The sequence below is a fragment of the Sus scrofa genome, chromosome 14, assembly GCF_054392235.1.
Source record: "Sus scrofa isolate SSC_HxYL_T2T_F1_AM1 chromosome 14, Sscrofa_HxYL_maternal_Yorkshire_Landrace_v2.0, whole genome shotgun sequence".
NCBI classification, from domain to species: domain Eukaryota; kingdom Metazoa; phylum Chordata; class Mammalia; order Artiodactyla; family Suidae; genus Sus; species Sus scrofa.
Window position 1 is genome coordinate 98182433 of NC_139396.1, and position 15112 is coordinate 98197544.

The 15112-nt window shown below is 38.8% G+C and overlaps 1 protein-coding gene across 20 annotated transcripts in view; it reads right to left on the bottom strand.

The window, feature by feature from the left end:
• The window catches only part of ECD (ecdysoneless cell cycle regulator), a 114492-nt gene that overhangs the window by 18942 nt on the left and 80438 nt on the right, over positions 1-15112 (bottom strand). For 15 of the 20 annotated variants that reach the window (XR_014828102.1, XR_014828099.1, XR_014828103.1 and 12 more), the window contains exons 3-9: positions 10038-10155; positions 7586-7673; positions 7292-7470; positions 5830-6022; positions 4409-4537; positions 1632-1760; positions 367-452 (exon numbers count right to left, since the gene is read on the bottom strand). Coding sequence is in view for 15 of the 20 variants with exons in the window: in XM_084997309.1 (XP_084853435.1) it covers positions 367-452; positions 1632-1760; positions 4409-4537; positions 5830-6022; positions 7292-7470; positions 7586-7673; positions 10038-10155 (922 nt within the window). In the remaining 5 variants the exon portion in view is untranslated. The remainder of the gene's footprint in view (positions 1-366; positions 453-1631; positions 1761-4408; positions 4538-5829; positions 6023-7291; positions 7471-7585; positions 7674-10037; positions 10156-15112) is intronic. The other 5 variants (XM_084997317.1, XM_084997318.1, XM_005671096.4 and 2 more) reach the window with 1 other exon arrangement.

The window sequence follows — 15112 nt, forward strand, 5'->3', positions numbered from 1 at the left end:
TGATGGTGGTGGTGGGTGCGATGACAGTGGTGATACGGTGACAGTGTGGTGGTGGGTGCGATGACAGTGGTGATACGGTGACAGTGTGGTGGTGGGTGCGATGACAGTGGTGATACGGTGACAGTGTGGTGGTGGTTGTGATGACAGTGGTGATGATGGTGATGGTAGTGGTAGTAGCTGCCAGTGCCAGCAATCATCTATAACACCTCTTCTCCAAACCCCAACCCCAGATCCTTCAGGAGTCATGAGCCCTGCCACTAAATGCTAAATATGGAAACTCCAACTTCTGCAACTATCTCAAAAGTAAGTTACTTACTTCTGGCAAGTTATCACTCTGCTGCCATGTTCGAGTAGTGTTAAACTCACCTTTCTGGCTGGTTTATGGAGAGCTGGAAGTAGTTCTTCGCCATTTCTAGCCTTTCCTGGTACTGAGCAGAACCTTCTATCAATCCCTAAAAAAATAGTAATGCCTATCAGAATAATATATACATGGTGTCATTAAAATAACCTGCTCACCAGCAACTTTCAGGGAGGTGATGTGCCATATAAGACATTGTTCAAAAATCTTGAGACCTAAGTCCTAGTTCCTGTTTTGCCATTGCTGTACCTGTGTGAATTCCAGTTCCTTAAAAAAAGGGGACTAGGGGAGTTCCCGTCGTGGCGCAGTGGTTAACGAATCCGACTAGGAACCATGAGGTTGCGGGTTCAGTCCCTGCCCTTGCTCAGTGGGTTAAGGATCCGGCGTTGCCGTGAGCTGTGGTGTAGGTTGCAGATGCGGCTCGGATCCCGTGTTGCTGTGGCTTTGGCGTAGGCCGGTGGCTACAGCTCCGATGCAACCCCTAGCCTGGGAACCTCCATATGCCATGGGAGAGGCCCAAGAAATAGCAACAACAACAACAACAAAAAGACAAAAGACAAAAAACAAACAAACAAACAAACAAACAAACAAAAAAAAACAAAAGGGGACTAGGTTAGATGTAGAGATCCCTAGTCCTTTTCACCATTAAGGGCCTCTTTCCAACTTTGAAGGTTTTCTGTTAAACTGGTTATTAAGAAATAAATGATTAGTAATTTATAAAAACAAAGTACAGAACCAAAAAAATAACATAACCCCCACCTTAATTATCGTTTCCTTCTTTTTTTTTCTTTTTTGGGCCATACCTACGGCATACGGAAGTTCCCAGGCTAGGGGTCAAATCAGAGTTGCAGCTGCCGGCCTACACCACAGCTGCAGCAGCCAGATTCAAGCTGCATCTGCAACCTATGCTGCAGCTTACAGCAATGCTGGATCCTTAACCCACTGAGCAAGACCAGGGATCGAACCTGCATCCTCATAGATACAAGTCGGGTTTTTAAACTGTGAAGCCACAATGGGAACTCAACTAACATTTCTATCCTATCTTTCTATCAAGTGTTCATCTGATACAAATAATAACTTTGACCACTTTACACCAATGTTACTAATTTTTCTAAAATACTAGAAGCAGTTTATAAACATCCCCTCATTACCACCAAACTAGTATGGTGTTTGGTACCACCAAACAATTATGTCACACATTTAATACTGACCAAAGAACTGTAAATCACTGGATTTTCCGAAGATTGTATAATTTAAAATATGTAAGTCCTACCTTAAAGTAATCATTCTTTTTTAGGCTTTCAAGGAAGCCAGCCCAGAGCGGTGAAGTAGTAACAAGAGATTTCTTGGAGTCAGAAAAATGTGGGCTACATTTGGAGCATAAGATCTCAAATCCATGAGCCTAGAGGAAAAGAGAGAATTTTTATTATTAGGTTATTTTCTTTCCATTTAACCATACTCAATAACTAGGTGACTGGACACGTGGGCATGCGGACTTTCAAACACTTTTTGAATTTTATGAAAAAAATCTGACTTTATTTCCAGGTTTCATAATCTCTACATATCACTAAAAATTATAAAGGGAAAAAGCAAATAATACAAAACAAAGATTCTTATTCTCTTCAAAGAGATTTCTTTTCTCATTGGCTAAAAGACTAGAAATTTAAACTTGTTTGCTTAAAAAAAGTCTTGTAAAAGGTTTCTTGTCTAACAGAAATTATAAATGAACTAAGCATAGTCTCAGGTAGGGTAAAGGGAATCACTTCATTTTAAGAGTACTTCGAATAAAAAAAATAATAAATAAAATGCACATGACAAAATTCCAATAGAGGGCTTCCCTGATCACTGGAGAGAAAACTACTGTTACCAATTTCTTATATGTCTTTTCAGAAATAATTTATACATTCAAGCAGATATGTGTATCTGCATATATACATCCTCCCACTCCTTCATTTTTGTCACGAAATGGCAATATACACACTGCTCTGAAACTTGTTTTTCACTCAGTGTTATGTCTTGGAGATCATTTCACAGGAGCACATATAAATTTATCTATCTCACTTCATGGAGAAACCATAATGTATATAACTATCCCCCTACTAACAGACATTTAGGTTGCTCCCAGTATCTTGCTACTGCTACAAATGATGCTATTATGAGTATCCTCGAATGGCTTTGTGCATACGTAAAATATATGGAGGACAAGTTTCTAGAAGTGAAAATGCTGAGCGAAGGGTTTGTGCATTTTATTTATTTTTATCTTTTGTCTTTATAGGGCCACACCCATGGCATACGGAGGTTCCCAGGCTCCCAGGCTAGGGGTTGAATCGGAGCTGTAGCCACCGGCCTATACCACAGCTGCAGCAACTAGGGATCCGAGCAGTCTCCAAGACCTACATCACAGCTCACGGCAGCGCCAGATCCTTAACCCACTGAGCGAGGCCAGGGATCAAACCCACAACCTCATGGTTCCTAATCGGATTTGTTTTCTGCTACACCACAACGGGAACTCAGGTTTGTGCATTTTAAACGTTGATGGAAAGAGATAAACTGTTCTAAGAGGCTGAATCAACTTATATTCCTATCAATACTGTTTGAGGATATCTCTATGTATATATTTTCAAACTTCTGGATACTTGCCAATCAAATGCTGAAAAACACTATTTTGTAGATTTAAATTGCATTTCTTTTATTATGAGCAACACAACATCTTTTCATATATTTAAACTAAAAATCATTTGTATTTCCTTTTTTGTGAAATGTTTATGGTTTCTGATTTTTTTTTTTTTTTAGGTCTTTTTGCCTTTTCTAGGGCGGCTCCCACAACATATGGAGATTCCCAGGCTAGGGGTCTAATCGGAGCCGTAGCCACCGGCCTCCACCAGAGCCACAGCAACTTGGGATCCGAGTAGCATCTGCAACCTACACCACAGCTCACGGCAACGCCGGATCCTTAACCCACTGAGCAAGGCCAGGGATCGAACCCACAACCTCATGGTTCCTAGTCGGATTCGTTAACCATTGCGCCACGACAGGAACTCCTCTGATTTTTTTTTTTTTTTTTTTTTTTGTCTTTTTGTCTTTTCTAAGGCCAAACCCGTGGCATATGGAGGTTTCCAGGCTAGGGGTCGAATGGGAGCTGTAGCCGGCGGCCTACAGCCAGAGCCACAGCAACTCGGGATCCGAGCTGAGTCTGCAACCTACACCACAGCTCACGGCAACGCTGGATCCTCAACCCACTGAGCAAGGCCAGGGACCGAACCCGTAGCCTCATGGTTCCTAGTCGGATTCATTAACCACTGCGCCACGACGGGAACTCCCTCCTCTGATTATTTTTAATATAATTTTTTCCATATTGAATTGTAGGAATGCTATACATTAGAGAAATCAACTGTTTTTTTTTTTTCTTCTTTTTAAGGTCTCAAGTTTCAATGTCTTTTGACTATATTTATGGTTTTTTTAACCACACAGAAATGCTTAATTTTTTAAAAAAATGTAAGTATTGTTGTTTACAATGTCGTGTTACTTTCTGCTATACAGCTAAGTGGTTCAGTTATCCATGTGTGTATGTGTGTGTGTGTGTGTGTGTGTGTGTGTGTATATATATACTCTTTTTAAAACAGTCTTTTCTATGATAGTTTTTCATAGGACATAGTTCTCTGTGCTATATAGGCTTTATTTTTATCTAATCGAATTTATCAATCTCATCTTTTATGGTTTCTAGTTTCAAGTAATGCTTAAAAAGGCCTTTCCTACCTAGATTTTCAAAAGTTTTCCTACGTTTTCTTTCAAATTTTATGGTTTCATTTTTTCTTTTAAATATTTGGTCCAACTGGAATTTATTTTGTATAGACATGAGGTAATCAATTTTAATTTTTCAGATGGCTTCAGTGACTAAATAATCTATTTTTCTTTCTTTTTTGAAATGCCATATTTTACTGTATTCTCACATTAACAAGATATATTTCCAGAATTCTAAGCTCTGTCATTATTCTATTAAGAGCCCTTTGACATAAAGGAAGAAAATAAAAATTTCTGGTTCAACATTACCAACTTCATGCCCAATTCATGGGCTCGGTACTGGGGATGAGATGGAGGAGGCAGCTTGTATCCACTCCGCCGGTCTGGCACGAACCTTTGTTGCACCAACTGTGCATACAGACATTTAGTGAAAGTGACCTGAACATTTGGGACACAAAATATGTGAGTCTTTTCCTGAAATTAAAATTTTGAGTATCATTTCATAGTTAATAACAACAACTTCATTTATGAGCTTCATATACATATAAAATGCAAAGAAGATCCAATCTATTCACTGCCTACATTTTTTTAATAACACCTTCATCAAAATGTAACTCATATACCATAAAATTTACCTTCATTGTCTACATTTCAGTATCATTAAGGTAGTTCTTATCATTAGTGACGATTCATGGCAGTTTAGGTGAGTATATGATAAAGAATATTTCTTGGCATATCTGCTGTGTTGCAATGGGTTAAGAATCCAACTGCAGCAGCTTGTGTTGCTGCAGAGGTGTGAGTTCGATCCCCAGCCTGGCAGGTTAAAGGATCCAGCATTGCCATAGGTGTGGCTCAATTCACTCTCTGGTCCAGGAACTTCCATATGTCACAAGTGCAGCCATTTAAAAAAAAAATATATATATATATATATTTTTTAATTTTCTAGAAGAAATGAAATGTTTTACTGTTAAGAATGATATAGTTACTCAAATAAGAAAAATACTGTCACAAATAACTAGGAAACACTGACATAGAAAATAGGGAGTTAGGGGCACTCCCACTGTGGTGCAGCAGAAACAAATCCCACTAGTATCTGTGAGGACATCTGACAAGGCCACGTAGTATCGTGGCCTTGCCCCGTGGGTCAAAGATTTGGCGTTGCTGTGAGCTGTGGTATAGGTCACCCATGAGGCTCAGGTCTGGTGTCGCTGTGGCCGTGGCATAGGCCAGCAGCTGCAGCTCTGATTAGACCCCTAGCCTGGAAATTTCCATTAATAAAAGAAAATAGCAAGTCAGGGAGTTCTCATCATGGCTCAGCAGGTTTAAGAACCCAACTAGTATCCATGAGGATGTGAGTTCAATCCCTGGCCTTGCTCAGTAGGTTAAGGATATGGTGTTGCTGTGAGCTGTGGTGTAGGTTGCAGGCGTGGCTCCAAGCCCGAGTTGCTGTGGCTGTTTTATAGGCCGGCAGCTGCAGCTCCAATTTGACCCCCAGCCTAGGAACTTCCACATGCTGCAGGTGCAGCCCTGATAAAAACGCAAAAAAGAAAATAGGGAGTCAGGTCTCTTATAATCTTCCTCCCCTGGATGGGAGGAAAGAAAAAATTTTTAAATGTGTATTAACTTGCTACAGGGAAACAAAATTCAAAATCTTTCCTAGTGAACAATAAAAACAATGTCTAATTGTCTTTCCAGTGAAAGAAACTAACCAACCAAGAGAGCTATATTACCGATGTCATTACTCGTGTTTCAGGCAAGAATGTCTTGAAAATACGACAGGCTCGTAGGTCAATAGGGTCCCGTAGGTAGAATGCCTGGACTCCTGCAGCCACCAATCTAGGGCGCTGCTTCAGCACTGCTACAATGCCAGCTGGAAGGAAGCAGTGCGCTTGATGAAGGGAGGCTTTAATTTTTTCTGGGTATCTGTGATAGGTAACATAATTATTTTTACTTTATGACATGTAAATATCTAGGATTCTTATATCAATTATTTCCCCCTTGACATTTTATCTTATCTTGGTTCGTCAAGAGTGAGATGGAAAGAGTGATAAGAAAAGTGAAGATGAAGATACTGTATATACTAAAGACTGCAGAATCTTTTATTGTATACACTAAAAGACTTGTGAGTGTTTTCCTGAATTTAAAAATCTGAATATCATTTCACAGTTAATAACCATACACTAAAGACTGCAGTATCTTTTACTGTATATACTAAAAGATGATGAGATGGAAAGAGAAAAAGTGGAAAGAAATGGAAAATAAAGTAAAAGGATGAAGGTGATCCAATAAAAACAAAACCAAAATGCGACAACTATTTTTTGGAAATAACATCAGCTTTAATTCTCCTAAAAAAATGGTACGGGGAGTTCCCACTGTGGCTCAGCATGTTAAGAACCTGACTAGTATCCATGAGGATGTGGGTTTGATCCCTGGCTTTGCTCAGTGGGTTAGGGATCCAGCATTGCCACAAGAGCAGCTGCAGCGCTGATTTGACCCCTAGCCTGGGAACTTCCATATGCCATAGGTATGGCCCTAAAAAGGAAAAAAAAAAAAAGGTCAAAGTTTACCAAAACTAAAAAACATTTAACAGGTACTCAAATTTGAATGGCTGATCAAATACAGTACTAGACTAGGCATTCGCTTCTGAATAGAGCCTAAGCCACCACGTAGGTCAAAGAATCCCATACATACACCCAGATCCACAAAAACAGCCTGAACACATTGTGTGCGCTTAGGTTTTCATTTCTAAAGGTCTGAAAATTTCTACCTATGTATAGGTACCTAATACTTAGGTACAATATCTAAGGTAAATAAATGCAAAAATATTCTAAGTGGGAATTAAAAGATATGTGTTTTGTTTTTATTTTTTGTTTTGTTTTGTTTTGTTTTGTTTAGCTGTATCTGCGGCACGCATAAGTTCTGGGGCCAAGGATCAAACCCTTGGCACATCAGCAACCTAAGTGGCAGCAGTGACAATACTAGATCCTTAACCCACTAATCACCAAGGAACTCTGATACATCTGTTTTTTTGTACACATAAAACACATAAATTTGTTGGTCAATTTCATGAAGGACAAAGACAATGAAAATCAGCATTAATCTGGTGAAAGAAATTTTAGATTCAATGAAATACTTGAGCTACACTAAATCAAAAGGCTCCTTGACTAACAAAGAAAGTGTTATTTTTCTTACCCTTTGATGCGTTTATTCACAGCAGCTCTTATAGATTCTGAAGCCAAAATTTTTTCTGGGTGTGTTGAGATTATATTCAATGCTTGTAACATTGTAGGGGGTGCGGTGGGTAACCAGGATATTTCTCCAGGGTGCTTTGGTGCAGGAATAATGCACAACTCACCATGGTGGAAAAACACCTACAAAATGATATCTTTTAGTTTTTGTACTAGGCGCTGACAAACTCTAGGTACATGTAAAAAATGCTGCAACTCAAGTCACCTCTGCAAATTTTCCAAACTTGGATATACTTACCCTATTGGCACTATTATCAGGATCTAACCATTTAGGCAGAAAGTCAGCAGCTTCTATTAACAAGAATTCACCATCATTGTCTTCAATCCTAATGCAAAAAGAAGTTCCAACTTTGTATTCAAAAAAGCACATTTGCTAATAATCAGAACAGATTTGTTCTAATACATTTTCTCCTTCAGCCTGGTAAATATATGAGTATGTACCATGTGTAGATGTCTATAATAAAGCAAATGTTTAAGATACTATACAGCACTGAAGGAGACTTTAAGACTATGATTGCATCACTTTTTAAAAATTTAAATTTCTGAATAGGTGATAGTCAGTCACATTGTTAAAACTTTTAAAAAATACACTCAAAGTTAAACAATGAAAAATCTCCTTCCTACTTTTCTATCTATATGCCAATCCCCCACCACCGTTATCTCTTAATTGTCCTTCTAGAGTTCACTTACGTGTAGTTTAGTCAGTAGGAACATAAATTCTTTTTTCTCCTCTCATCACACAAAAGGTAGAATATTATATATATTGTTCTAGATTTTTTTCCACCTTTAATGGGTGGAGATATACAGAGAAAAAGGTTCTTGGGAGAGGGAACACCATAAGCAAAACCTTGGAGGTGGCAATTTAAAGTAGATATTTAAAGACTGACAACTAGTAAAGAAAAAGATTAGAAAAGCACAGTTATATCATTTTGTGAAGAGCTTTAAATGTTGGCAGAATCAGCGGAGAATGGGTTTAGTTTTATAGATAAAAAGAATGAAACATTTTAGAGTAGGAAGTAACCCTAACCCTAAAATAGTAAGAGCCCTATTTTAGGAGTATTAATCTGGCAGAGACATAGAGGAAAAGCTTCTTCCTTTTTCTAATTTAAGTGTCAAGACAGTAGATGCTTATTAAAGAGCTTTAGAAGTCCAATGTGTATGTATCATTTTATATATATAAATATGAGAATCAGCACATGAAAAGTATTGCCCCCTCCTTAATATCCTTGTGAAGATAGAAACTAAAGTTTCTCTGTGTGTTCATTTAAAATTCTGAAATTTTATTAAGAAATCATGGAGTTCCCGTCGTGGTGCAGTGATTAACAAATCCGACTAGGAACGATGAGGTTGCGGGTTCGGTCCCTGCCCTTGCTCAGTGGGTTAAGGATCCGGTGTTGCCGTGAGCTGTGGTGTAGGTTGCAGATGCGGCTCAGATCCCGTGTTGCTGTGGTCCTGGCGTAGGCCAGCGGCTACAGCTCCAATTGGACCCCTAGTCTGGGAACCTCTGTATGCCGAGGGAGCGGCCCAAGAAATGGCAAAAAGAAAAAAAGACAAAAAAAAAAAGAAATCATTACACCTTATTTTTAGGTGTGGTTAACAGTAGTGTGTGGGTTCTGAAGTATTTAAAGATCAAATGGTAGAGTACTGGATATTTGCTTTAAAATAATTCAGCTATGTGATAGGAGAGTAGGGAAGGAAGTAAATGAAATAACAATCACCAGGATTTAGGAGTTGATAATTATTGAAGCTGGCTGATAGGTACATGAGGGTTTATTCTAGTATGTTTGAAAATCTGATATAATAACAAGTTTTCAAAGTTGTTGTGGTGGTTGTTTTTGTTTTTGCTCTGCTGGGGAAAAGACTGGGTGGGTAGAAGACCAAAATTTAGGCGGTTGATGAGAAAAACTCAGACATGGGCGAAATGCCCTCTGCTGGTATAACTTGGGAATTACAGAGAATTCTCTATTCCCAATTTAAACTGAACTAGAATGCACTATTACCTACTTTGCTTCCTATTTATATAATTGTTCACTGTTATTTCTTTAAATCTCTTCTGTGTATGGTTCCTCAAAAAAGTATAGCTATGGTCTAAGAGGGGAAGATATAGTAAATAAATATGTGAAATATATATTAAAGACCCACAAGAAATTTGATGGTGTATTTGAACTTTCATAATAAGAATTTTAAAAAGGGAAAACCTAAAATAGGAAGGTTTTGTTTGAAATGTTTTGCAAGTTGAACTCTCAAATGATACCTAAATTTTTCCTCAAGAAAAGGAAGTCACAAGAGAGAAGGAAGAAAACACAGAAGTCATGTCCCAAATTTGTACAATTTCCACCAGAATACAAAAAAAATTACTAAAGGGATAAAAATATAGTCAGTTTCAATAACATAATTCCTTTTTTTTTTTTTTTTTTTTTTTAGGGCTGCACCTGAAGCAATATGGAGATTCCCAGGCTAAGGGTTCAATCGGAGCTGTAGCTGCTGGCCTACGCCACAGACACAGCAACACAGGATCCGAGCCGCATCCGCGACCTACACCACAGCTCACAGCAATACCAGATCCTTAACCCACTGATCAAGGCCAGGGATTGAACCCACCACCTCATGGTTCCTGGTCAGATTCATTTCCACTGTGCCACAATGGGAACTCCCTAATTCTTTTAAAATTATTTAAATAACTACAATACCTTGCTACTAACTCTGGAAATTCCTTTGTAATTTGCTTTACTATATAAACAATAAACCATTCATCCTCAATGTTATCCCCAAACTTTGTCATGCCAAACATATGAGCAGGAACACCTCCTAAAAACAAAAGAAAAGAGATTATATAAACCAAATAAATTTGTCAGTTAAAATAAATATACAATTAATCATTCAATTAAACATACATTTATTGACTGACTATGCTCTAGGGACTATACTAGGAGCTGAGGCTGCAATCCTAACCAGGATGTAAGAAGCCTACTCTTGAGGAGCTTAGGGTCTAGATAATAGGATACAGACAACCAAGTATTTCAAACCAAGATGACGAGCAGAGGTATACTTTATGCTCACATATTCCTTGGTGTATGTGATACTAAGCTATACTCATCTGGAGGAATGACCAGAAGTAGGCTTTCAGAAAGAGAGAACAATATGTGCAAAGACCAATGACAGACAACAGAGTACTCTGGGAGCATCAGAGGAAATTTTCAAACAAGTGCGTTATTCAAAAATATGTATAACTTAAACAATATACTCAAACAGCCAATGAGTCAAAGAAGAAATCACAAGGAAAATTAGAAAATATCCTCAAACAGATGAAAACAAAAGTACAACATACGAAACACATGGGAAACAATGAAAGCAGTACTAAGTGGAAGTTTATAGTTAGAAAAGATCTCAGGAGTTCCCTTGTAGTGAGGGAAGTGCATTAAGGATCTGGCACTGTCACTACAGCAGCCCGGGTCAATGCTGTGGTACAGTTTTGACAGGCATGGACATAAATGAAAACAAAAATTTCAAATCAACAACCTAACTTTACACCTTAAGGAACCAGAAAAAGAAGCACAAACTAAACCCAAAGCTAGAGGAAGGAAATAATAAAGATTAGGGAAGAATAGAGAATAGACAAATGCTGGTTTGTTAAAAAGATCAACAAGGGAGTTCCCTTTGTGGTGCAGCAGAAACGAATCCTTAGTATCCATGAGGACATGTGTTTGATCCCTCCCTGTTCAGTTGGTCGGGGATCTGGCATTGCCTTGAGCTGTAGGTTGCAGATCCTATATTGTTGTGGTTGTGGATCCTGCATTGTTGTGGTTGTGGTGTAGGCCAGCAGCTGTAGCTCTGATTTGACCCCTAGCCTGGGAACTTCCATATGCTGTGAGTGCAGCCCTAAAAAGGCAAAAAAGCAAAAACAAAAAATGGGGGGAGGGGCTCTTCTCCCCCCTCTCAGCAGCCCAGGAAGCTATTTGCTTTTCCTTAATAAAGACTTTGAAAAAAAATCAACAACATTGACACAATATTAATTAGACTAAGAAAAAAAGAAGACTCAAATAACTAAAGTCAGAAATGACAGAGAGGATATTACAACCTATGCCACAGAAATAAAATGGATGATAAGAGGAGTTCCTGGGCACTGCAGCAGGTTGAGAAGTGGGCATTGTCAGTGAAGTAGCTCAGGTTACTGCTGTGATGCAGGTTTGATCCCTGGCCTGGGAACTTCTGCATGCCACAGACACCACAAAAATGGAAAAAAAAAAAAAAAAAAAAAACCTGTAAGAGAACACTAAGAGCAATTGTACACCAACACATTGGATAACCTAAAAGAAATGCACAAAATCCTGGAAGCATACAACCTAACCAAGACTGGATCATGCAGAAACAGAAAATCTGAACAGATCTCCAACTATTAAGGAAGGTGATTTAATAATTAGAAACTTCCCAACAAAGAAAAAGCCCAGGACTAGATGACTTCATTGGAGAACACAACCAAACATTTTAAAAAGAGTTAACATCAATCCTCCTCAAACTCTTATAAATAAAACTGAAGAGGAGGAAACATTTTCAAATTTATTTTATGAGTCCAGCATTACCCTAATACTAACCCAGACAGGGAGATGGGATTAAGATGGCGGAACAGAAGGACTGGAGCTCAACTTCCCTCATAAAAACAACAAAATTACAACCAAATGCTGAACAACCTTCAACCAAATGGACTGGAAACTTTCAAAAATACATCTTACTCCAGAAGACAAACATGAGACCACATCAAGAGGTAGGAGGGGCGATTACACAATATAAGCAAACCCCATTCCTCCTGGATGGGAAGCCCACAGACCAGAAAGTAACTGTATCGCACAGACTCACCTACAGGAGTGAGAGTTCTGAGCTCAACGAATGGGGCTCTGGCAGAGGGAGAAAGAGCCCCCGGAGCATCTGGCATTGAAACCCAGTGGGGCTTGTGTGCAGGAGCTCCACAGGACTGGGGGAAACAGAGACCCCCATTCTTGAAAGGCACACACAGACTTTCATGTGCACTGGGTTCCAGGGCAAAGCAAAGGCTCCATAGGAATCTGGGTCAGATCTGACTGCAGTTCTTGGAGGATCTCCTGGGAAAACAGGGGGTGACTGTGGCTTCTTGTAGGGGGAGGATATTGGAGGCAAAGCTCTCAGGAATATTCAGCAGCGTGCCTTTCTCTGGAGGTGGCCATTTTGGGAAAATCTGGCCCCTCCCATCAGTGCTGAGAAGCCCCAGGCCAAACAACAATCCAGGTGGGATCACAGCCCTGACCATCAATAAACAGCCTGGCTAAAGACCCCCCAGGCACACAGCCCCATCTAATCTCACCCAGAGACAAAGCCCCACCCACCAGAGAGATAGGAATCAGCCCCACCTAACAGCTAAGTGATCTGGAGATTATCAGCCTCCAGGAAAAAGACTTTAGATGGTTGATGCTGAAGATGATGGAAGACATTGGTAATAAACTGGAGGCAAAGATTGATAATTTACAGGAAACAATGAGCACAGAAACACAAGATTTAAAACTTAGGCAAGCAGAGATGTAAAATACAATAACTGAAAAAAAAATTCATTAGAAGCAACCAACAGCAAAATACAGGAGGCAGAACAAATAAGTGAGGTGGCAGACAGACAGGTGGAAATCACTGACGCAGAACAGAAAAGAGAAAAAAGATTGAAAAGAAATGAAGAGAGTCTCAGAGAACTCTGGGACAACGTTAAATGCACCAACATCCGTATTATAGGGATGCCAGAAGGAGAAGAGAGGGAGAAAGGGACAGAAGAAATATTCAAAGAGATAATAGCTGAAAACTTCCCTAACACGGGAAAGGAACCCACTCACTTAAATCCAGGAAGCATGACGAGTACCATATAAAATAAACCCAAGGAGGAACACCCCAAGACACATATTAATCAAACTTACCAAAATTAAAGACAAAGAGAATATACTGAAAGCAGCTAGGGAAAAGAAGCAAATAACATACAAGGGAACCCTGATAAAGTTATCAGCAGATTTTTTAGCAGAACTCTGCAGGCCAGGGGGACTGGCGTGATATACTTAACATGATGAAAGGAAAAAACCTCCAACCAAGATTACTTTACCCAGCAAGGCTCTCATTCAGATTTGAAGGAGAAATCAAAAGCTTCACAGATAAGCAAAAGCTAAGAGAATTCAGCAACACTAAACCAGCTTTACGACAAATACTAAAGGAACTTCTCTAGGCAGAAAAGAAAAGGCTGCAACAGGAAACAAAAATACCACAAATGACAAGGCTCACCAGTAAAGGCATGTATACAGTAAAGATAGGAAATCATCCACACACAATTATGCTACCAAAATCAAAAATCGTGAGAAGAGGAGGGAACAAATGCAGGACACTGGAGATGCACTTGCAATTAAGAGACCAACGACTTAAAACAATCTCGTATATAGACTCCTATATCAAAACTTCAGGGCAACTGCAAACCAAAAATCTACAATTGATTCACAAACAAATATGAAAAATCAACTCAAATACAACACTAAAGATAATCATCAAATCACAAGGGGAGAGAACAAGAGAAGACAGGAAGAAAAAAGAGCAACAAAAACAAATCCAAAACAGTTAATAAAATAGCAATCAAAACATATATATCAATAATTACCTTAAATGTAAATGGACTAAATGCCCAAACCAAAAGACACGGACTGGCTGAATGGACACAAAAACAAGAGCCACACACCCACACACACACACACACACACATGCTATCTTTAAGAGACCCACTTCACTGCTAGGGACACATACAAGTTGAAAATGAGAGGATGGAAAATATATTCCATGCAAATGGGAATCAAAAGAAATCTGGAGAAGCAATACTCATATCAGAAAAAATAGACCTTAAAATGAAGAATATTTTAACAGACAAGGAAGGACACTACATAATGATCAAAGGATCAGTTCAAGAAGAAGATATAACAATTTTAAATATTTATGCACCCAATATAGAATCACTATAACATAGGCAACTCCTAACAACCTAAAAGGAGAAATCAACAATAACACAATAATAGTGGGGGATTTTAACACCCCACGTATAGCAATGGACAGATCATCTAGACAGAAAATCAATAAGGAAACACAGGGCCTGAATGAAGCCAGATGGACTTGATAGATATTTATAGGACATTCCATCCAAAAGCAACAGAATACACATTCTTCTCAGGTGCACATGGAACATTCTCTAAAATTGATCACATCCTGGGCTACAAATCAAGCCTTGGTAACTTTAAGAAAATTGAAATCATATCAAGCATCTTTTCTGACCACAATGCTATACGATTGGAAATCAACAAGAAAAAAACTGCAAAAAACACAAACACATGGAGACTAAACAACATGCTACTAAGCATCCAATGGATCACTGAGGAAATCAAAGAGGAAATTAAAAAATACCTAGAAGCAAAAGACAGCAAAGATACAACCCTCCAAAACCTATGGGATGCAGCAAAAGCTGTTCTTAGAGGAAAGTTTATAGCAATACAAGCCCACCTCACAAAACAAGAAAAAGCTCCAATAAACAACCTAATTTTATATCTAAAGCCGAGAGAGAGAGAGAGAGAGAGAGAGAAGAACAGACAAGACCTAAAGTTAGCAGAAGGAATGACATCATAAAGAACAGAGCAGAAATCAATGAAATAGAAATGAAGAAAACCATAGAAAAGATTAATGAAAATAAAAACTGGTTCTTTGAAAAGATCCACAAAATTGATAAACC